The following is a 25,337-nucleotide window of genomic DNA, read 5'->3' as shown; positions in this document are numbered from 1 at the left end:
TGGTGAATATTCTAATGAAATCGTCTCTCCCAATAAGCTAAAGAGTCCATGAGAGCAGAACCCGTATCTGTTTGGTTCACTATGTTATCTCCAGTGCCAAGCACAGGGCCTGGCAAAGCAAAGACACTCAACAGACATTCATTTAATGTAAGAATCAAGGCATATTTTCCCCACTGATATGAATTATGCCACTGTACCCTTAGAAGGCTAACACAGGTAACTTCTTTTTTTTAACTTCAATAGCTTTGGGGGTACAGGTAGTTTTTGGTTACATAGGTAAGTTATTTAGTGGTGATTTCTGAGATTTTGGTGCACTCATCACTCGAGCAGTGTACACTGTACCCATTATGTAATCTTTTATTCCTCACCCCCCTACCAGCCTTCCCTGTGAGTCCCCAAAGTCCATTGTATCATTCTTATGCCTTTGCGTCCTCACAGCTTAGCTCCCACTTATAAGTGAGAACATACAGTGTTTGGTTTTTCCATTCCTGAATTACTTCACTTAGAATAATGGCCTCCAACTCCATCCAAGTTGCTGCAAATGCCATTATTTTGTTTTGTTTTATGACTGAGAGTATTCCATGGTTCACATATACCACATTCTCTTTATCCACTTGTTGGTTGATGGGCATTTAGGTTGGTTCCATATTTTTGCAATTGTGAATTGTGCTGTTTTAAACATGTGAAACACAGCTACATTTCTTTTCTTTTCTTTCTTTTTTTTTTTTTTTGAGATGGAGTCTCGCTGTATCACCCAGGCTAGAGTGCAGTGGTGCAATCTCGGCTCACTGCAACCTCTGCCTCCCAAGTTCAAGCTATTCTCCTGCCTCAGCCTCCTGAGTAGCTGGGATTACAGGCATGTACCACCACACCAGGCTAATTTTTGTATTTTTGGTAGAGACCGGGTTTCACCATGTTGGTCAGGCTGGCCTTGAACTCCTGACCTCATGATCCATCCGCCTCGGCCTCCCAAAGTGCTAGAATTACAGGCATGAGCCACTGTGCCCAGCCACAGCTAAATTTCCAAATAAAAATTTTTGTTTCAAATTCATACTTTATTATATACATTTTATCATCTAATCTTTACAAGAATGCTGCAGGAGCCCATTTTCTACATAAAGAAACTGCGGCACAGGGAGTTAGGAAGTTTGTTTAAGATCACATACCTGGTAAACAATCCATGACAGAGACAAACTCAGGTTCTGATTCCAAAACTCAAGTTCAAAACTACTATGTGGTATTACCCCTCTGTAACACAAAGACCTTAAAGGTAGAACTCATTCATCTGTAAAATTGGCTTTCAAGTAAGTTCATTTTCATGCAAATCTAGATATGCCACATAAAAGTTAGTTTAATTTGTAAAATACTGATCTATAGAGAGAATAAAACTCTGGGCAGATGCAACTTTACAGATAATTTTAATGCTTACCAAACATCTTGCTTTTTCTCTCATTCATAGTAAGTGACTCTGGCATGAGTAAAGGAACAGAGATTGATGACATCATCATTAAGATAACCTGTTCCCTAAATTTCAATTATAAATTATATTTATAGATTATAAAAAGTATTTCAATTTTCCCAAAAGAGCTTCACTTTTTCAGTGTTTTTTCTAAGTAATAAGGGAATGCTGAAATAACACAAAGAATGATTTCATTTCCCAGGACTTACTGGAGAAGGGACTGAGGCAGGATCAGCTATTGGGGAACATGGAACTCACTGGGAAAGGAAAAGCAAAACCCACAAATATAAGGAAGAGTGTTTCTTCAGGTCAGCTACAGCAATGAGGCAGCCAAGATGCTTGTAAGGGAACAGTAAGGATAATAAGTCAGTCTCTCATTTTCTCATGTATTGCATGCTGGAGTCCTCAAATCTGCTAAAGATTCAGCGACAGGTAACAGCAACAATTGCTATTTAATGATCATGGTGGTTTTCCCTAAAGGTCTCATTTTGTGGGAGGGGAAGCAAGGGGTGAATGTAAACTGACAGTACCACAACAGGGAACTAAGTCATCTAATTTGTGTTCTAGATACATAACCAGGGTCTGACTGTTGTGGCTTTCTGTATTTAACGTGTAAGAGGTTGTGACAGCTCCTGGATCCTTTGAGAACACTGTGCTTTCAAAGCAGCTGGCTTGACTTTAAAGACATCTGGATCATAATACACAATATGCACAGGAGCCCTGAAACAGGGGAAAAAGAAATCAACCTGAAATAAGATGAACAGAGAAGGTAATTAATGTTTCTCAAGCATCCACTGTATGTTATGTACTATGATATTATCCCATTTTATTTTCATGACCTCCACTATACAGATGAGGAAAGACTCAGTTAAATGAAGTTGAATGAATTTACGGACAAATCCAGATTTGCATGTCTCTCAGATTCCAAAACCTTTTCTCTTTCCCCAGAAAGTAAATTCAGGAAGTTGCTTAGTCTTGAACTTGAGTTTTGGAATCAGACAGACCTGAGTTTGTATCCCCTATATATCATTTACCATAACATAATTTGACAATGTTAAAACAAGCCAGAGTATTCTCTGGTAGACTTAAGAAAATAAAATTTTTGAAGTTGGCCACTCTTAGCACCTTACCACCAAATAATAATTTTGTCACCAGGATAAAACCTTGATAATGCACTTGATCATATTCTTCTCTTTTCTTTATTTTTTATTTTATTGTATTTTTTTTTGAGGCAGGGTTTCACTCTGTCACCCAGGCTGGAGTGCAGTGGTGCGATCTCTGCTCACTGCAACCTCCTCCTCCCAGGCTCAAGTGATTCTCCTACCTCGGCCTCTCAAATAGCTGGGACTACAGATGTGCATCACTATGCCCAGCTAATTTTTTTGTATTTTTAGTAGAGACGAGGTTTCACCATGTTGCCCAGTCTGGTCTCAAACTCCTGGGCTCAAGTGATCTGCCTGCTTTGGCCTCCCAAACTGCTGGGATTACAGGTGTGAGCCAATGCATCCAGCCTCTTCTCTTTAATGAACAGAGAATGAGCTTCATTTCATCTGATGGCAAATTTATTTTTTTTAAAGGATAAACACATTGTAGCATTTTAAGCATGTCATTATATAAGACTAGCATATTTCCTTTTCCCTGAGCTCAAGACTTCCACAACTTTTTCTGCCTCTCCTAGGTTTTGCTACTGATGCTTTAAAAGAGGGATCAGATGTTATCCGTCAAGGTAACAAAATTAATTGAGGCTCAGGCAAGTTAAGAGGTCCTCCAAAAAATAAACAGAAATGAGAGGCAATGTTTCTCTTTGTTAATTATGTATTCTTATCTATTTGAATTAGGCCATACACTTACATGATGCAAAACACTGGAAAAATACAAAAGCCTATTTACTGAAAAATAAGTCTTCCTCCTATTCCAGTTCCCTAGGCCCCAAAGGCAACCACTGTTACTAGCTTCTTGTATACCCTTCTGAGATACTATAGGCATATGCAAACAAATATATGGCCCGTGTCTTTTTTTATACATAAATTGCAACATATTACATGCTGTGCTCTAGAACTTGTTTCACTTAATAATATATGTTAGATAAATAATTCCATACACATACTTATCAGACTGTCTCCTAGATCTTAAGTTTCTTTTTCTTTTTTCCTTTCTCTTTCTTAGAGCCAGGGTCTTACTCTGTTGCCTGGGCTGGAGTGCAGTGTTATAGATCACAGCTCACTGTAACTTCACTCCTGGGCTCAAGCAATGACTTCCTGCCTCAGCCTCCCAAGCTGCTAGAACTAAAGGCACATGCCACCACACCTGGCTAATTTTTTGTATTTTTTTGAAGAGATGGGGTCTCACTTCGTTGCCTAGGCTGGTGTCAAACTCCTGGGCTCAAGCGATCTTCCCACCTCTGCCTCCCAAAGTGTTGGGATTACAGGTATGAGCCACCATGCCTGGCCAATTTTTTTAAAGAATTTTTTGTAGAGACAGGGTCTCACTATGTTCCCCAGGGTGGTCTCCAACTCCTAGCCTCAAGCTATCCTCCCACCCTGGTCTCCCAAAGCACTAGAATTACAGGTGTGATCCACCTGCCCCATCCTAGATCTAAGTTGCAATACCTAGTCCACTAACCTTTTAACTGTAGCCTTATGTTTAGGGTAAGAAGACCATAGATGTATCATAATAAATGTAATTCATTAAGTAAGATGTTTTTGAAATTTTTTTTGTATTTCTACAACTCTTTTCATTTGCCTTATTAGGTCAACTTTCTCCATCTCCCCAGAATCCCAGCCTTTCCTGTCCCACTTTAGCCTGAAATTGACACACCTCTTATTTGGATTAGCTAGTTCCTGAATCCTGGGCGATGCTTTGGAATGAGTAGCAGCGTAAGATACTGGCCAGTAGGCATCACGGTCAGGTAGATAATCTTGATGAACAGACTTGGACTTCGCTAGAGCTATTGTTCGGGGGCTAGGTTTAGCTATCATGGCAGCAGGAGTTACCTATAGTGGAAACAAAGAGACACAAAAATATATCCCAAATTTTACATTTCTCTATGTCTACAGCTGTATCCCTACTTAAGTCACAATCATTTCTCTTCTGGATTACTGCAACAGACGCATAACTGGTCTCTCTGCTTCCATCCTTGCTCCTGTACAATGCGGCCTTCCATGACAGTTACTGAGGGAGAGAGTGAACATGTAATGAGTGTGTTCTGTGAGCCAGACAGTGTTCTAAGCTTTACCTAAATCATTCCCACTTAATCATCACAATAACGTCATGAGCTAAGTACTTTCTAAAGCCCAAATCAGATCATATCGCTACCAGGCTTTAAACCCATCCTGGGCCGGGTGCGTTGGCTGATACCTGCAATCCTAGCACTTTGGGAGGCCGAGGTGGGCGGATCATGAAGTCAGGAGTCTGAGACCAGCCTGACCAACATGGTGAAACCCCGTCTGTACTACAAACACAAACATTAGCTGAGTGTGGTGGCGTGTGCCTGTAATCCCAGCTACTCGGGAGGCTGAGGGAGAAGAATCACCTGAACCAGGGAGTCGGAGGTTGCAGTGAGCCAAGATCATACCACGGCACTCCAGCCTGGCAACAGAGTGAGACTCTGTCTCAAATAAATAAATAAATAAACCCAACCTATTGTTTCCCATTTTGCTAAAAATAATACTTAGGCTCAGCCAAGCACAGTGGCTTGTGCCTGTAATCAATCCCAGCACTTTGGGAGGCTGAGGTGAGCACATCATTTGAGCCCAGGAGTTTAAGACTGGCCTGGACAAAATGGCAAAACCGCATCTCTACCAAAAAAAAAAAAGAAAAACAAATTAGCTGGTTTACATTCCCACCAACAGTGTAACAGCATTCCTATTTCTCCACAGCCTTGCCAGCATCTGTTGTTTCCTGACTTTTTAATAATCACCATTCTGAATGGTGTGAGGTGGTATCTCATTGTAGTTTTGATTTGCATCTCTCTAATGATCAGTGATGCTGAGTTTTATTTTCATATGTTTCTTGGCCACATAAATGTCTTCTTTTGAGAAGTGTCTGCAGCACTATTCACAATAGCAAATATCTGGAACCAATCCAAATGCTCATCAATGATAGACTGGATAAAGAAAATGTGGTACATACACACCATGGAATACTATGCAGCCATAAAAAAGAATGAGATCATATCTTTTGCAAGGATATGGATGGAGCTGGAAGCCATCATCCTCAGCAAACTAACACAGGAACAGAAAACCAAACACTGCATGTTCTCACCCATAAGTAGGAGTTGAACCATGAGAATGCATGGACACAGAGAGGGGAACAACACACACCAGGGCCTGTCAGGGGCAGGGGGTGTGTAAGGGGAGGGAGAGCATTAGGACAAATAGCTAATGCATGTGGGGTTTAAAACCTAGGTGACAGGTTGATAGGTGCAGCAAACCACCATGACACATGTATACCTACGTAACAAATCTGCACATTCCGCACATGTATCCCGGAACTTAAAGTGAAAAAAATTTTTTTAAAAATAAAAAATAATAATTTTGAGCAAAAAAAATTAGCTGGGCATGGTGGTGCACGTCTGTGGTCATAGCTACTTAGGAGGCTGAAGTAGGAGGATCACTTGAGCCCAGGGAGGTTGAGGCTGCAATAAGCTGTGATAGCACCACTGCTCTCCAGCCTGGGTGAGAGAGTGAGATCCTGTTTCAAAATAATAATAATAATTATATATATATATATATATATATATATATATATACACACACTTAGTGTATTCTATTTTCATACTGCTATGAAGAAATATCTGAGATGGGGTAATTTATTAAGAAAAAGAGGTTTAATGGAATCACAGTTCCATTGGGGAGTGGCTGGGGAGGCCTCACCATCATGGCAGAAGGCAAAGGAGGAGCAAAGGCACATCTTACATGGTGGTGGGCAAGAGAGCGTTGAGAGCCCAGCGAAGAGGGAAGCCCCTTATAAAACCATCAGATCTCATGAGAACTCACTCACTATCAGGAGAACAGCATGGGGGAACCACCCCCATGATTCAATTATCTCCACCTGGTCCTTCCCTTGACATGTGGGATTATTACAATTCAAGGTGAGATTTGAGTGGGGACACAGAGCCAAACCCTATCACTTAGGCTCCTTCTGTGGCCTACAAGGCCCTACATGATCTGCCTGCTGCCCCACCCCTCTGACCTCATCTTCCTCCCCTCCTCCCCTTGATCCCTGTGACTCCAGCCACACAAAGCCCCTGGACCAGCTCCTTCCCTCTCAGGACCTTTGCACTTGCTACTTCTCCTTGGAAAAAAAACTTCCCTCAGCCTTGGCTTGGCTTCCTCCCCCTCACTCAAGTCGCTAGACTCATATATCACATTCTTCAAGGAGGTCTTCCCTGACCAGCCAAGACAAGTCAGCCTAATTACCCTCTTCTGCAGGACTTACTTAATCTTCTTCCTAGCACATGTCAACACCCACATCAGCTCATTTATCACTTTGTTTATTGTCTGTATTTCTCCCCATTAGATTATAAGCTGCTCAAGGGGAATTACTTGTTTGCTAAAAGCTAAAATTGGCTCTGGCACATAGTTGGTGCTGAATAAACATATATTGACTGACTCCTTTTGGTCTTACCTTAAAAACCACATCTACCAGATTGCCTTACTGTTATGTTGCTTTATTGGTAAAATATCTAGGATGACATCTACTATTCTCTTTTAAATGCTCACTCAAAAGACTTAGAGTGGGACTAGCCATGATGGCTCACACCTATAATCCTAGCACTTTGGGAGGTTGAGGCACAAGGATCACTTGAGCTCAGGGGTTCCAGACCAGCCTGGGCAATATAGTGAGACCCCTGTCTCTATAAAAAAAATTTTAAAACTTGGGGGCACATGACTGTAGTCTCAGCTGCTCAGGTGGCTGAGGTGGGAGGATCACTTGAGCCCAGAAGGTTGATGCTGCAGTGAGCCATGATCGTGCTGCTGCACTCCAGCCTGGGTGACGGAGCAAGGCGCTGTCTAAAAAAAAAAAACCACCACCACAAAAAACAAACAAAAGAATTAGAGTGGACAGCTAACACCACTCTCAGTAGTCTTGAAAGTGTTCTGCATTGCACTGGTGCAGATTTGTTTCGGGTTCTAAGACCATGATTTTCTGCAGTGGTATTCCTTTTTTCTAAAGACCTTAAAAAATAAAATAAACCCAAACAATCCTAGCAATTAAGGAAAGATCTACATTACTTCCCTTTTTACATACCAAAAAAAACTGAGAATAAAGTCATTTGACTGACAGTCACAAGTCACTTTAGTAAACTTAAGACACTCATTCAAGGGTTTCTGATTTCCAGAATGGTTTTCTTTCCTAATAGAATTCCATATTAAATCCTCAGTTTCCTTGAAACAGGGTGAAACTGGTCCCACCTCTTTTGGCAACATGATCATTAGATATTTTTTGAAAACCCAACTGGAATAGGGCACCAAGTTGGCACTGCAATTGATGGTGGGGAATGTCAAGGATGAAGAGGGAGGGAAGCCATCGAAGGTTCCAGGCTCTGTGCTGAGTGCCATGACTTACCTGTTATTGCTCAACACAGCAGACCACTCAGTGAGGACGGCTATCTCCAGAATTCCCTAGCTCACCTTGCTCCACCCAACTTCAAGTGCATCCCAACTTTAGTACTTTGGCATGTACTCTTCCCTTTACTGGAATATTCTTCTAGATCTTCACTTGGTTGACTCCTTCTTATCAGCCAGGTTTCAGTTCAAATGTTCCTTCCTTAGAGAGGCCTTCACTGACTACCATAGGCAAAGTATCTTACCACCCTGCCCCATAGTCATTTGTTTTCATTGTTATTTTCTTCATAGCATTTAGCATGATCTGACATTACCTATTAACCAATTTATTGTGTGTCTCCCCTGATTAGCATAGAGCTCCAAATTGTTCACTGGGATCACTGCCTGGCTCACAGTAGGCATCCAAATATTTGTTGAATGAATAAGGCTCAGGAAGGTTGTCCCAACATCACAGAGCTTGTAGTGACGAGGCTGCAATTTGAATCCAGCTCCAAAACCGAACTCCAAAGCCCATGCTCTTGGTGCTCTACTCTTTTCCCTCTCTCCCTATCATGTAGCTAGTCTCTCTTCCTGCCACAGACCACTCTTCCCAGATTCTCTTTTCTAGTGACTTTGGACTATGCCCTGTAGAGGCAAAATAGCACCCTAGGAGCAGCCAAAAAGTGAGCTGAAGGATACCAAGGTAGTTATGGCTTACAGGACGGATGGGCAGTTCACTTCTTTGTCTTTCATAGCACACACCCTCTAACTTGATCCTTGGGTGGGCAAGCTCTATAATTCTTGGAGTTGCAATCGCGCTCAGGGTAGAAAGTGAAATCTTGGTTTGCATCTAGGGGAAAAAAAAAAAACAGTACTTGTAAGCATCAAATAATAAACACTATCTAGTTCAAGATTACAAAGTATGATTTGACCTCCGGGCCAGACTTCTCAACACTCCAGCAGAAAGGGTGAGAATCTTGCAGTAACCTATATAATCACAGCTGAAAGGATCAATTTCTATCTTTCTCAAACTAGATTGCATGGATTCCAACGCAGCTTTTCAAGAACTTAACTGTTAAACTAAAGACATTGAGGCAATAGCAAATAACTGATTCAGAGATAAATGGTAATGATAAACTCAGCCAAGAGGCCAGGCTCAGCCCCACCAAAAGAGAATGCTATAAAGCAGTGGTCCCCAACCTTTTGGACACCAGGGAACAGTTTCATGGAAGACAATTTTTCCATGGACAGTGTTGGGAAAAGGATGGTTTGGGGATGAAACTGTTCCAACTTGGATAATCAGGCATTAAATTATCATAAGGAGAGCACAACCTAGATCCTTTGCATGCACAGTTAACAATAGGGTTCACGCTCCTATGAGAATCTAATGCTCACTCACCCTCCTGCTCACCTCCTGCTGTGCTGCCTGATTCCTAACAGGCCACAGACCGGTATTGGTCCACAGCCTGGGGGTTGGGGAATCCCTGCTATAAAGGGTGACTTAGCTTTGTTCGTAATTATTTTTGCCTTTTGGGAATTGGGGCTCATATTATCACAAATCACCATGCTTAAAGTGAATTTAAGTGTCTCTCTTCTAATTGGAATAGATAAGAAAAAGAAGCCAAAGCCAATAAGAAGAAAAGCAGAACCATACATCTCCCCACTAGACTCCCAAGTTATTCTTCACTATCTGAATTGTGGAAATTTGTCCAAATTACATGGTCTTCTATTTAAATTACTTGTATTCAAAATCAAAGCTTACCACAAAACTTTGAAGGAAAATATAATCAATAACTGGAAATAAAATGGGGCTTTAACTGTGGGTTAAATGATGATGATTATTATGATGATACTAACACTGACAGTGTTTCACATGTTTTGTGTATTATTAGTCTTGTGTATTAGTCAAATTTTACATGTTTTGTGTATTAATCAAATTCCTTTTTGTGCTATTTAATTCATGATGATTATGATGATGACACTAACACCGACAGTGTTTCACATGTTTTGTGTATTGGTCTTTCCTTGCATTGCTATAAAGACCTACCTGAGACGGGGTAATTTGTAAAGTGAGGTCTTGTTGGCTCATGGTTCTGCAGGGTGTACAGGTGGCATGGCTGGGGGGGCCTCAGGAAATTTACAATCATGGTGGAAGGGCAAAGGGGAAGCACATCTTACATGGTGGGAACAGGAGACAGAGCAAACGTGAAGGCGCTACACACTTTTAACAACCAAATGTCCTGAGAACTCACTCACTATCACAAGAACAGCAAGGGGGAAATCCACTCTCATGATCCAATTACCTCCCACCAGACCCCTCCTCCAACACTGGGGATTATAATTCTACATGAGATTTGGATGGGGACACAAATCAAACCATAACATATTGAATCATTTATTCATCACCTCGGGTATCATTTTTATTTCTAATTCTCTAAGACAGAAACCAAGATATTGTGAGATTCATTAATTGATTTAAGTTTACATAATAAGAGGTAGAGGTAACATTCAAACTGAAGACCCTACCTCTTTGTACGACACAACAAAGTACTAATTAAACGTTTTAAGCATTTTAAAGCATGAATAAAGCTTTCTCTCCTCTCAGCCTCTGGGAAAATGAAAGAAATATATGACAACCATTGCTTTCAATTAAGGCTTATGATCTAAAAAGACTTAAAATAATCATGTACTTATTCAATTTATTAAACAAATATTTCTTAGTCAATTATAGTATTAAGACACATACTATAGGGATAATAAGATACAGTTCCTTTCCTTAATGTAATTTTCAACTTAGAAAGAACCATAAGGCTGGGTGTGGTGGATCATGCCTGTGACATCAGCAGTTTGGGAGGCTGAGGCAGGAGGATGGATTGAGCCCAAGAGCCTTTTCAGATAACTGTGGATATTCTTCCTTGATACTACAACTTGAAAAATGCTAGTTTCTTAAATGGTAGCTGCAAAAAGTACCATTTGAAACTATGTGAATGAACTTTTTATACTTCATTACCTTACAATCCATTTGCTTATCTTGCACATTGAATGAACCTTTTAGCCATGCATAATTTTGAACTTAATACCTAGGTTTCACACCAGGGATGCAGGAATGGTTTAACACATGCAAGTCAATAAATGTGATACACCACATAAACAGAATTAAAAATAAAAATCACATGATCATCTCAATAGATGCAGAAAACGCATTCAACAAACTCTCCAAAACTCTCCAAAATCCAGCAAACTCTCAGCAAAACCAGCATACAAGGGACATCACTTAATGTAATAAGAGCCCTCTATGACAAACCCACAGCCAACATAACACTGAATGGGGAAAAGTTGAAAGCTCTCTGAGAACTGAAACAAGACAAGGATGCCCACTCTCACCACTCCTCTTCAACATAGTACTGGAAGTTCTAGCCAAAGCAATCAGACAAGAGAAAGAAATAAAGGGTATCCACATCAGTAAAGAGGAAGTCAAACTGTTACTGTTTGCATGACATGATTGTTTACCTTGAAAACCCTAAAGACTCCTCCAGAAAGCTCCTAGAACTACTAAAAGAATTTGGCAAAGTTTCTGGATACAAGATTAATGTATACAAATCAGTAGCTCTTCTATGCACCAACAGTGACCAAGCAGAGAAACAAATCAAGAACTCCACCACTTTTACAATAGCTGCAAAAAAACAAAAAACAAACCCCCCTGCCACACACACAAAAACAAAAACAACAACAAAAAAAAAAACTTGAAACAACAACAACAGCAAAAAACCTTAGGAATATACCTAACCAAGGAGTCAAAAGACCTCTACAAAGAAAACTACAAAACACTGCTGAAAGAAATCATAGATGACACCAACAAATGGAAACACATCCCATGCTCATGGATGGGTAGAATCAATATTGTGAAAACGACCATACCACCAAAAGCAATCCACAAATTCAATGCAATCCCCATCAAAATGCCACCATCATTCTTCATAAAATTAGAAAAAACAATTCTAAAATTCATATGGAACCAAAAAAGAGCCTGAATAGCCAAAGCAAGACTAAGCAAAAGGAACAAATCTGGAGGCCTCACACTACCTGATTTCGAACTATACTATAAGGCCATAGTCACCAAAACAGTATGGTGTTGGTATAAAAATAGGCACATAGGCCGGGTGCAGTGGCTCACACCTGTAATCCTGGCACTTTGGGAGGCCAAGGCGGGCAGATCACTTGAGGTCAGGAGTTCGAGACCAGCCTGGCCAACATGGTGAAACTCTGCCTTGACTAAAAATACAAAAATTAGCCAGGTGTGGTGGTGGCTGCCTGTAATCCCAACTACTCAGGAGGCTGAAGCAGGAGAATCGCTTGAACCTGAGAGGCAGAGATTGCAGTGAGCTGAGATTGTGCCACTGCACTCCAGCCCAGGTGACAGAGCAAGACTCCATTTCAAAAAAAGAAAAAAAAATAGGCACATAGACCAATGGAAAAGAATAGAGAACCCAGAAATAAGCCCAAATACTTGCAGCCAACTGATCTTCAACAAAGCAAACAAAAGCATAAAGTAGAGAAAGGACACCCTATTCAACAAATGGTGCTGGGATAACTGGCTAGCCACAAGTAGGAGAATGAAACTAGGTCCTCATCTCTCACCTTATACAAAAATAAACTCAAGATGGATTAAGGACTTAAACCTAAGACCTGAAACTATAAAAATTCTAGAAGATGGCCGACATGGTGGCTCACGCCTGTAATCCCAGCACTTTGGGATGCTGAGGTGGGCGGATCACCTGAGGTTGGGAGTTTGAGACCAGCCTAACCCATACGGAGAAACCCCATCTCTACTAAAAATACAAAATTAGCCTGACATGGTAGTGCATGCCTGTAATCCTAGCTACTTGGGAGGCTGAGGCAGGAGAATCGCTTGAACCTGGAAGGCAGAGGTTGCAGTGAGCCCAGATCACGCCATTGCACTCCAGCCTGGGTAACAAGAGTGAAACTCCATATCAAAAAAAAAAAAAAATTCTAGAAGATGACACTGGAAAAACCCTTCTAGACATTGGCTTAGGTAGGGATTTCATGACCAAGAACTCCAAAGCAAATGCAATAAAAACAAAGATAAATAGCTGGGACTTAATTAAACTAAAGAGCTTTTGCACAGCAAAAGAACAGTCAGCAGAGTAAACAGACAACCCACAGACTGGGAGAAAATCTTCACAATCTATAAATCCGACAAAGGACTAATATGCAGAATCTACAACGAACTCAAATCAGTAAGAAAAAAACAAACAATTCCATTAAAAGGTGGGCTAAGGACATGAACAGACAATTCTCAAAAGAAGATATACAAATGGCCAACAAACATATGAAAAAATGCTGAACATCACTAATGGTCAAGGAAATGCAAATCAAAACTACAATGCGATATCAGCTTACTCCTGCAAGAATGGCCGTAATCAAAAAATCTAAAAACAGTAGATGTTTGTGTGGATGCGGTGATCAGGGAACACTTATACACTGCTGGTGGGAATGTAAACTAGTACAGCCACTGTGGAAAACAGTGTGGAGATTCCTTAAAGAACTAAAAGTAGAACTACCATTTGATCCAACAATCCCACTGCTGGCTGTCTACCCAGAGGAAAAGAAGTCCTTATTTGAAAAAGATACTTGCACATGCATGTTTATAGCAGCACAATTCAGAACTGCAAAATCATGGAACCAACCCAAATGCCCACCAATCAACAAGTGGATAAAGAAATTGTGGTATATGTATAGGATGGAATACTACTCAGCCATAAAAAGGAACGAATTAACAGCATTTGCAGTGACCTGGATGAAACTGGAGACGATTATTCTAAGTAAAGTAACTCAAGAATGAAAAACCAAACATTGTATGTTCCCACTGATATGTGGGAGCTAAGCTATGAGGACGCAAAGGCATAAGAATGATACAATGGACTTTGGGGACTTGGGGGGAAGAGTGGGAGGGGGCTGAGGGATAAAAGAGTACAAATACGGTGCTGTGTAGACTGCTTGGGCGATGGGTACACCAAAATCTCACAAATCACCACTAAAGAACTTACTCATGTAACCAAATACCACCTGTACCCCAATAACTTATGGAAAAAATCACAAAAAAAGAAAAAAGTTGAATGAAGAAGTCAATCAATCAATCAATGGACCAAGGAAGAATGGATAGAGTACAATTGTTTTATGCACTGTAAAATGAGTAAGTTGAATGAAAATAAAGTGTAAAAGGTAAATTTATAAAATAAACATTTTAGGGGCAGCTTTGTAAAAAAAATTATTTAGGGCTCTTAAAATTATTTGTTAAAAACTGCTGGAATTACAAATAAAATAATAAAACTTGCAAGCCAAACTTAAAAGCCTAAGAAAAATCAACTTTTAAGTTTGAAAATTTTAAAAATGAGATTATTGATTATTTATAGCATACCTCTAAACAGTCTTTTTTGCATATAAAATCCATGCTCAAGGATACCTAAAAAGCTTACATCATTGGGTGTGGCAGTTTTTTTTAAGTGCCTATAAATTCTTTGACACTTCTCTCAATTGAGAGGTGGGGTTTGTGTCCCTGCCCCCTTGAATCTGGCCAGACTTGTAACTACAACAATAAACAGAGTATGACTGCTGTAACGTTATGTGACTTCTAAGGCCAAGCCATAAAAACCATGCAGCTTCCACCTGTTCTCTCAAAATATTCACCCTTCAGACACTCCATATTAGTATATTCCTTCTCAGAACAGCTCTCCTGACAAGAAAGGTCTAAGCCACATGGAGAGACCATATGAAGGAACTCCTATAGATATTCCCAACTGAGTCTATCTAGCTTTTAGATTATCCCAGCCTGGGCACCACACACAGGTGTTATTGTGGACTGACTTTGTGTCCCTCTGAAATGCACGTGTTGAAGCCCAAACCCTCAGTGACTGAATTAAGAGGTGGGGCACTTTGGGTAGTAATTAGATTTGGATGAAGTCACGAGACTGGAGCCCCACAATAGGATTAGTGTCATTATAAGAAAAGGAAGAGAGACCAGAGATCTTTCTCTCTGAGAACCTACAAAGAAGAGGTCATGTGAGTATACAGCAAAATCGTGGTTGTCCGCAAGGCAGGGAGTGGGCCCTCACCAAGAAAAGAATATGCCAGTATCTTAATCTTGGACTTCCCAGGCTCCGGAACTGTGAGAAATAAATATCTTTTGTTTAATTTACCCAGACGATGGTTTTAGGTTACAGCAGCCCAAGCTGGCTAAGACAAGTGTAAAGGAGCCTCCAGATGATTCCAGCCCTCCACCATTTCAGACACCCAAGGCATTACAGATTTCCCAGCTGAGGCCCCAGACGTCATGGAGCAGAGAAAAGCTATACCTGTTTGCCCAGTCAGAATTTCTCAGTCATAAAATCCTTGAACATAATAAAATCATTGTTGTTTTATGCCACTAAGTTTGGGGTGGTTTGGCATAAAGCAACAGACACCTAGATGAGAACTTTAAGCCTGGGTTCTTTGTATTGGTTTTAGATTATCTGGAGTTTGTTTTCCAAACTGATTAGATTTAAAGGCATTAATGATCCTATTGCTAGTGGTGAAAAAATGTACACTGTAGTCCATCACGTGCAGTGGCAAAACAGAAAGCAAGGCTTTGGGTGATGAAGCAGCTGCTGCAAGCAAACATTTTAGTGAAATAAATAAGTGCAGTAGGATTGCTTGGTTGCTTCTAAGTGAACTGAAGAACTTGAGAAAAGAAAATGGTAAGTTCAGGCCTTTAAAAATCCAACTGTAGGACAGGTGCAGTGGCTCACACCTGTAATCCCAGCATTTTGGGAGGTCAAGGTGGGAGGATCGCTTGAGCCCAGGAGTTCAAGACCAGCCTGAACAACATAAGGAAACTTTGTCTCTACAAAAAAATGTAAACATCAGCTGATTGTGGTGGTATGCACCTGTGGTCCCAACTATTCAGGCTGGGGTAGGAGGATCACTTGAGCCTGGGAGGTCAAAGCTGCGGTGAGCTGTGATCACATGACTGCATTCCAGCCTGGGTGACAGAGTAGGACCTTGTCTTAAAAAATAAAAAAATAAAATCCCATGGTAATGTCCACGTACAGAACCAGAAAGCTTCTATGACTTCCCTAAAATTTTGAAAGCCTTATCTTCTAACAGCACAGGGCTGAACATTCTGAAAACCAGACCCAGAATCTAATTTTGTGAGTGGGTGAATTATAGTGAAAATTGAATTTCCAAATTTGAACAGTCTTTTATATTAAAGTTAGGGCAATGATTGGACGAGAGTGGGCCTTGAACATTGGAATGGGGATATATGGGCAGATTCCAATGAAGCTGGGGACTTTAAACCCCAAAATACTGCTGAGCCTCCCTTGCTATTAGAATCAACCTTTCCTCTATCTGAAGAGGTTAGACCCTCCTTGCCTAAAGAACCCGTAGAAGCTTCCCCTATCATAGACATATTCCAGGGAACTGCTGACTTGCCCCATTATATCTCATTGCTTCTAGATGTATAACCAGACTCAAGTCCCAGCTGCCATAACAGCCTTCCACAGGCTTCTCCACCAGTTCCCACAATTGCTGAAGGGCTAATCTCTATAGTAAATCCTGTATTCTACGTCATCCACAGTGGTTCTGCTTCTCTGATCCAATCCTGACTGATACATTAGGCATGGAGGAAAGAGTCAGAAAAGTTCATTTGATAAGAAGGAAAAATAAACAGGAAGAAAGGAAAACACATCTAGAAAAAGAGAGTAGGCAGCATGTTACAAGTCAATCGGAACTGTTTCTTCCACAAGGGCACACTTACTTTTTTTGAAGGATGATAGTTTGGGTCTGTGCCTTTGGCTACTGAGAGTTGTAATATCCGGGGAGAAGGATCAGAGATTCGAAGAGAATCTCTTGCTGAGTTATCACTGAAGGGTCTATATGCAAATGGAAACATGAAATATTATAACAGTTGGATGGAGAAACAACAATTGGATTTTCCATGGCTACAATCAACTTCTAATCGATTATATACACTGCTTCTATCTTAGGAACATCTATCCCACAGTCATGCTCTTTCTATCAGATTGGTGTTTCTTAAAATTTTTTTACTATGATCCACAGTAAGAAGTACATTTTTGCTAGCACAGTGGCTCATGTCTGTAATCCCAGCAGGCATCCCAACATGTCTGTAATCCCTCTGCCTTGAAAGGTGGAGGTGGGAGGATTGCTTGAGGCCTAGAGTTTGAGACCAGCCAGGCAAACATGGTGAGATCCTGTCTCTACAAAAACTAGAAAAATTAGCCAGGTGTGGTGGCATGTGCCTGTAGTCCCAGCTACTTGCAAGGCTAAGGTGGGAGGATCACTTGAGCCCAAGAGGTCAGGGCTGCAGTGAACCAAGATTGCACCACTGCACTCCAGTCTGGGTGACAAAGTGAGACCCCAGTCTTAAAAAAATAATAATAATACATTTTATATTGTGATACAGTATATGGAAATGTGTTTGTGTATCTGAAACCAAAATTATTATGAAATAATACCCTATACAATGCATTCTAATTTTTAAATTTTAATTTAATTTCATTATGAAAAAACTGAAATTGATTTTATGATCTGTTATGAATGAGTTGTGACCTTCATTATGAAAAACACTTCATTTTATACCAATTGCTCCTCTTAAATCTCTGAAATAAAAATTCCAGTCACTACTGAGGGCCCCTCTGCAATGGCCAGTCTCCTCTGTAGTATGATTTGAGACAGTGCTGGTCATAACTGCCAGCCACTTGGCCAATTTTCATAGGCTGTTCCCTACATATTTCTTTCCCTAATCAAAAACCTACCAATTAAATGACAAACCTACGAGCCTAATATGGAAAATATTTTTTTCTCAAATAAATACATGATTACTCTCTAGATGTAGACTATTAGTTTGGGTTTTGTTTTTTTTGCTGAGATACAATCAACATACCATAAAATTTACCCTTTTAAAGTATACAATTCAGTGGTTTCTAAAATATTCACAAAGATATGCAACCACCACCACTATCTAATTTCAGAATCCTGGGAACCACTAATAATCTACTTTCAGTCTATGGATTTGGATCTATGGATTGGCCTATTCCGGAATTTCTTTTTTTGTTTTCCTTTTTTTTTTCAAATGGAGTCTTGCTCTGTCACCCAGGCTGGAGTGCAGTAGCACTATCTGGGCTCACTGCAACCTCCGCCTCTTGGGTTCAAGCGATTCTCCTGCCTCAGCCTCCCAAGTAGCTGGGATTACAGGCACACGCCACCATGTCTGGCTAATTTTTGTATTTTTTAGTAGAGATGGGGTTTCACCATGTTGGCCAGGCTGTTCTCGAACTCCTGACCTCAAGTGATCTGCCCACCTCTGAGCACCTGCCCAAAGTGCTGGGATTACAGGTGTGAGCCACTGCACCCAGACAGGAATTTCAAATAAATAGACTCATACAAACATGTAGCCTTTTGTGTCTGCCTTCCTTCACTTAGCATGTTTAGAAGATTCATGTATCAATACTTCATTCTTTTTTATGGCTGAATAATATTCCATTATATGGATTGCCACATTTTGTTTATCTATTCATATCCATTGATGAATATTTGAATTGTTGCCAGTTTTTGGCTATTATGAATAATGCTGCTAGGAATATTTGTGTACCAGTTTTGTGTGAATGTATGTTTTTAATTGTCTTGGGTACACGTCTAGGAGTCTAATTGCTGGCTTACATAATAACTCTATATTTAACATTTTGAGGCACTAAAAAACTATTTTCTATATCAGTTGCAGTATTCTACATTCCCACCAGAAATGTATAAGGGTTTTAATGTTTCCACATCCTCAACGACATGTTATTTTTTTGTTGATTTATTATTTCTTATCATTATCCTTGCCATCCTTATAAGTGTGAAGTGGTATCTCATTATGATTTTAATCTGTATTTCCAGGAAGGCAAATGATGCTGAGCATCTTTTCGTATGCTTCTTGTCTATTTGTGTATCTTTTTTGGGTAAATGTCTATTTAAATCCTTTGCTCATTTAAAAAATTGGGTTATTTGTCTCTTATTGTACAGTTTTCAGGATAACTTTTATATATTCTAAATATTAGTCCCTGATCAGGTATATAATTTTCAATAATTTTCTCCTATTTTGTGGGTTGTCTTTTCACTCTCTTGGTAGTGTGCTTTAATGCATAAGTTACTTTTGATGAAGTCCAATTTATTTTTTCTTTTGTCACATGAGCTTAGATATGACAACAAAAGGTCATAGCTAAGATACGACACCAAAGGTCATATCTAAGAAACCATTGCCTATCTCAAGATCACAGAGAACTATGCCTGTGTTTTTCTCTATGAGTTTTATAGTTTTAGCTCTTATATTTAGGTCTGTGATCAATTTTGAGTTAATTTTTTTGTATGATGTGGGGGTCAAACATCATTCTTTTGCATGCAAATAGCCAGTTATCACAGCACCATTTGTTGAAAATACTATTTTTTCCCCATTAAACTACCTTGACACCCTTGCCAAAAATCAATCGCCCATAAATGTAGGGGTTTACTTCTGGACTATCAATTCTGTTTCATTGCTCTAAATGTCTATCCTTGTGCCTGTAACAAATTGTCTTAATTACTGCAGCTTTTCTGTAAGTTTTGAAATGAGAAACTGTCTTCCAACTTTGTTCTTATTCAAGACTGTTTTGGGCTATTTGAGGTCCCTTGCATTTCTATATGAACTTTAGGATCACTTTATCAATTTCTATGAAAAAAAGGAAGCTGGAATTCTTCTTTTTTTTTTTTTTTTTTTTCAGACAGGGTCTCATTCTGTCACCCAGGCTGGAGTTCAGTGGCACCATCACAGCTCACTGCAGCCTTGATCTCCCAGGCTCAAGCAATCCTCCAGCCTCAGCCTCCCAAGTACCTGGGACTACAGGCTTGTGCCACCATGCCCAGCTAATTTTTTTTTTTTTTTTGAGATGGAGTTTCACTATTGTTGCCCAGGCTGGAGTGCAATGGCACGGTCTCAGCTCGCTGCAACCTCCGCCTCCCAGGTTCAAGACATTCTTCTGCCTCAGCCTCCCAAGTAACTGGGATTACAGGCGCACGCCACCACTCCCGGCTAATTTTTGTATTTTTAGTAGAGACAAGGTTTTACCATGTTGGCCAGGCTAGTCTCGAACTCCTGACCTCAGGTGATCTGCCTGCCTCGGCCTCCCAAAGTGCTGTGATTACAGGTGTAAGCCACCATGCCTGGCCTAATTTTTTTTTATTTTTAGTAGAAAACGAGATCTCATTATGTTAAGCTCCTCGTTTCCTCCTTCCCTATTCCCTGCCAACAGCCATCTTACTTTCTGTCACTATGAATTTGACTACTCTTGGTACTTCAGATAAGTGAAATCATACAGTATTTGTCTTTTCTGTGACTGGCTTATTTCACTTAGCATAATGTCCTCAAAGTTCATCCATACTGTAGAATGTGTCAGAATTTTCTTCCTTTTAAAGGCTGAGCAATATTCCTTATATGTATAATTTTGTTCTTTTTGATACTACTGCAAAATTGGTTTTCTTTTTTTTTTTTTGAGACAGAGTCTCGCTCTGTCGCCCAGGCTGGAGTGTAGTGGTGCAATCTCGGCTCACTGCAAGCTCCGCCTCCTGGGTTCACGCCATTCTCCTGCCTCAGCCTCTCCCAGTAGCTGGGACTACAGGCACCCGCCACCACGCCCGGCTAATTTTTTGTATTTTTAGTAGAGACGGGGTTTCACCGTGTTCTCGATCTCCTGACCTCGTGATCTGCCCGCCTCGGCCTCCCAAAGTGCTGGGATTATAAGCGTGAGCCACCGCGCCTGGCCAAAATTGGTTTTCTTAATTTCATTTTCAGACTGTTCATTGATAGTAGATATACAATTGATTTTTCTGTATTGATTTTGGATTCTGCACCTTCTTGAACTAATTTATTAGCTCTAATAGTCTTTATATAGATTTCTTAAGATTTTCAATATACAAGATCATGTCATTTCTGACTTGAGATGGTTTTACTTCTCTCTATCCAATCTGGATGCCCTTTATTTTTTTTATTTTTTATTTTTTTCATGCCTAATTGCCCTGGCTAGAATCTCTAGTATGAGACTGAATAGTAACAGTGAGAGCTGACAACTTTGTCTTGTTCCTGATGTCAGGGGTAAAGCATTCAGTCTTTCACCATTAATTATATTAGTTGTGTGTTTCTTGTAGATTCCCTTTATCAAGTTGAGGAAGTTTCCTTCCATGCCTAGCTTGTTTAGCATTTTTATCATAAAAGTATCTTGAATTTTGTCAAATGCTTTTCCTGAGTCTATTGAGATGATCATGTAGTTTTTGTTTTTTTCATTCTATTAATTTAGTGTATTGCTTTGATTTTTGTATTTTGAACTCAACATATTCTCACATTCCTGGGGTAAAGCCAATTTGGTCATGGTGTATAACTTTTTTTACATTTTGCTAGATTCAGTTTGTTAGTTTTTGGTATGAATTGTTGCATGTACATTTGGATTTGGTTTGCTACTAGAGTATTTTGGTGTGGATTATAGCATGTATATTCATAAACTATATTGGTCTACAGTTTTCTTATCTGGTAATCACCTTTTCTGGTTTTAGTATCAGGATAATACAAGTCCTCATAGAATGAGTTGGAAGGTGTCTGATTTTTTGAGAGTTTGAAGGAATGGTGTTAATTATTTTCTAAATATTTCATGGAATTCACTAATAAAGCCATCTGGTTCTGAGCTGTTCTTCATAGGAAGTTTTTAAATTATTAATTCAATCGCTTCACTTGTTATAGATCTGTTAAGATTGTCTATTTCTTCTTGAGTCAGATTCATTAGTTTGTCTTTATAATAATTTGTCCATTTCATCTAGGTTCTCTCATTTGCTGGTTTTTATTTGTTTGTTTTCTCATTTTATTTGATTTTCTGAGAAACTCAAAATCAGGGTCTTGCTTTGTCACCCCAACTGGAATGCAGTGACACAATCACAGCCCACTGCATCCTTGACCACCTGGGCTCATGTGATGCTCCCACCTCAGCCTCTGAGTATCTGGGACCACAGACACATGCCGCCATGCCCAATTAATTTTTTAATTATTTGAAGAGATAGAGTCTCACTATGTTGCCCAGGCTGGTCTCAAACTCCTAGACTCAAATGATTCTCTTGCTTCAGCTTCCGAAAGTGCTGGGATTACAGATGTGAACCACCCTGCCCTGCCCTTTTTTTAAAAATATAGGCATTTACAACTATAAATTTCCCACTAACCACTACTTTAGCTGCATCTCATAGCCTTTGGTATGTTATGTTTTCAGTTTTATTCATATCAAAGTGATTTCTTCTTTGACCCATTGGTTGTTTAGGTGTGTAATTAATTTAACATATTTTTAAATTTCTAAATTGCCTTCTGCTATCAGTTTCCAATTTCATTGAACTGGTTCAGACAATTGATTTTCTATGAATTTAATCCTCTTAAATTTATTGAGACTTGTTTTGTGAGTTAATATGTGATCTATCCTAGAGAATGTTCCATGTACACTTGAGAAGAATGTGTATTCTCCTATTTTTGAGTAGAGGTTTCATAGATGTGTGTTAGATATAGTTGGTTTCTAGTGTTGTTCAAGCCTTCTATTTCCCTACTGATCTTCTGCTTCTTATTCTATCCATTATTAAAAGTGGGGTATTGAAATGTCCAACTATTATTGTTGAATTCTATCAGGTTTTTGCTCTGTTGTTGGGTGCATGTATGCTTGTAGTTGTTATCTTTTCTTTCTTTCTTTCTTTCTTACTTACTTTTTTTTTTTTTTCTTGTAGAGATGAGGTCTTGCTATATTACCTAGGCTGGTCTTGAATTTCTGGCCTCAAGCAATCCTCTCACCTTGGCCTCCCAAAATGCTGGTGTGAGATACTGCATCCAGCCATAATTGTTATATCTTTTTAATGGATTGACTCTTTTATAATATAAAATGTCCTTTCTCTGTCTTTAGTAACAATGTTTGTCTTAAAGTCTATATTGTCTGATATCAGTATGGCCAATCCAGGTCTTTTTTGGTTGGTGTGCATGGTATATCTTTTTCCATTTTTTTACTTTCAGTCTATTTGTTTATTTGAATCTAAAGTATGTCTTTTGTAGACAGCATATAGTTGAGGGCATTTTTATCTATTTTCTATCCTGTCTTTTTATTGGAGTGTTCAATTCATTTACATTTAATGTAATGTACATTTAATGTAATTACTGATAAGGTAATATTTATGCCTGCCATGTTGCTATTTTTTCTATATGTTATATTTTTTGTTCCTTTGTTCTTTCATTCCTTCTTTTGTGTTAGATATTTTCTACTGTGCCATTTAAATTTCCTTATTTATTTCATTACATTTAAAAAATTATTTCCTTAGTTGTTTCTCTGTACGTCTTACAACAATCTAGTTCAAATTAACATCAAATTAATGCCTATGGTATATAATAACTTTGCTCCTATATAGCTCTATCCCCTCCCTCTCCTTTGTACTTTTATTTATTCATTGTATGCCCATCAACATAAATTTATAATTATTGCTTTAGGCAATTGTCTTTTATGTCAGGTAGAAGATAAAGAGTTACAAACAAAAATATATACGTATTTACATTTTAATGTAATTATAATGTACTATATAAAATGTGCTACATTCTATGTTTACCTATGTAGTTAATTCTCTTTGTGCCCTTTATTTGGATTTGAGTTACTGTCAAATGTCTTTGTTTTTTTGAGACACAGTCTCACTCTGTCACCCAGGCTGTAATGCAGTAACATAGTCACTGCAGCTTCAACCTCCCAGGCTCAAGTAATTCTCCTGCCTCAGCCTCCCGAGTAGCTGGGACCACAGGCATTCACCACTACACCCCAATAAATTTTTTATTTTTAGTAGAGCTGAGATCTCACTATATTGCCCAGGCTAACCGTCCTTTCACTTAGCCTGAAAGACTTTCTTTATTATTTCTCGTAAAGCAGGTCTGCTGGCAATGAATTCTCTCAATTTTTGCTTATCTGGGAATATCGTAAATTCCCCTTCAGTTATGAAGGATAATTTTGCTAAATAGGGTATTCTTAGCTTCCAATCTTTTTCCTTCAGTGCTTTATTTTATTTATTTATTTATTTTGAGACAGAGTCTCACTCTGTGGCTCAGGTTGGAGTGCAGTGGCGCAATCTCTGCTCACTGCAACCTCCCCCTCCCTTTTTAATGGACTGACTCTTTTATAATATAAAATGTCCTTTCTCTGTCTCTAGTAACAATGTTTGTCTTAAAGTCTATATTGTCTGATATCAGTATGGCCAATCCAGATTTTTTTGGTTGGTGTGCATGGTGTATCTTTTTCCATTTTTTTACTTTCAGTCTATTTGTGCCTATTTTTTTACTTTCAGTCTATTCTTGTGCCTCCGCCTCCTGAGTAGCTGGGATTACAGGCGTGAGCCACCACACCTGGCTAATTTTTATATTTTTAATAGAGATGAGGTTTCACCATGTTGGCCAGGCTGGTCTCAAACTCCTGACCTCAGATGATCCACCCACCTTGGCCTCCCAAAGTGCTGGGATTACAGGCGTGAGCCACCACACCTGGCCAATCCTTCAGTGCTTTAAATATGGCACACTACTGCCTTCTGGCCTTCACGGTTTCTGATAAGAAATCACTGCTTAACCTTATTGCAAATCATTTGTATACAAGGAGTTGTTTTTCTCTTGCTGCTTTCAAGATTTTCTTTTTGTCTTTGGCTGTCAACAGTTTGATCACGATGTGTCAAGTTCTGAATCTCTTTGAGTTTATCCTATTTGGAGTGTATTGAGTTTCATGGATGTGTAATATTTTTCATCAAATGTAGGATGCTTTTGGGCCATTATTTCTTCAAATATTTCTCCCACCCCTTGATCTCTTTCCTCTGCTATGGGATTCCATTATGGCTACATTGATACTCTTCACAGTGTCACGCGAGTCTTTGAAGATGTGTTCATTTTACTTCATTTTTTTTCTTTTCTGTTTGTCAGGCTTGATCATCTCAATTGACCTGTGTTCAAGTGTGCTGATTATTTCTTCTACTTCCTCAAATATGCAGTTGAGCTCCTTTAGTTAATCAACTAAAATATATGTCACAAAGTCCAGGCTCGTATCTGTAATCTATTGGACAGCCCTGTGTATCTTCACTAAGCACTTGCTTTTTTCCTTCACATAATTATAACAAGCTTGGTGATCTACTTCCAATTCGCAGAAGATTTAAAAAGTGGTTGATTAGAGACTATTCCCTTGACAAAAAGAAATGACAGAAATAACTAT

The 25,337-nt window shown here is 39.3% G+C and overlaps 1 protein-coding gene across 1 annotated transcript in view; it reads right to left on the bottom strand.

The window, feature by feature from the left end:
* Nucleotides 1–1,103: 1,103 nt before the first annotated feature.
* The window catches only part of SPMAP2L (sperm microtubule associated protein 2 like), a 74,248-nt gene continuing 50,014 nt past the window's right edge, over nucleotides 1,104–25,337 (bottom strand). The window contains exons 6-9 of the mRNA XM_032164552.2: nucleotides 16,823–16,937; nucleotides 8,726–8,857; nucleotides 4,277–4,452; nucleotides 1,104–2,179 (exon numbers count right to left, since the gene is read on the bottom strand). Of these exons, the coding sequence (XP_032020443.1) occupies nucleotides 2,065–2,179; nucleotides 4,277–4,452; nucleotides 8,726–8,857; nucleotides 16,823–16,937 (538 nt within the window). The 3' untranslated portion in view covers nucleotides 1,104–2,064. The remainder of the gene's footprint in view (nucleotides 2,180–4,276; nucleotides 4,453–8,725; nucleotides 8,858–16,822; nucleotides 16,938–25,337) is intronic.

The sequence above is a fragment of the Hylobates moloch genome, unplaced genomic scaffold, assembly GCF_009828535.3.
Source record: "Hylobates moloch isolate HMO894 unplaced genomic scaffold, HMol_V3 SCAFFOLD_2, whole genome shotgun sequence".
NCBI classification, from domain to species: Eukaryota; Metazoa; Chordata; class Mammalia; order Primates; family Hylobatidae; genus Hylobates; species Hylobates moloch.
The sequence above is the reverse complement of the archived record's forward strand: the minus strand, read 5'-3'. Positions and strand labels throughout refer to the sequence as shown.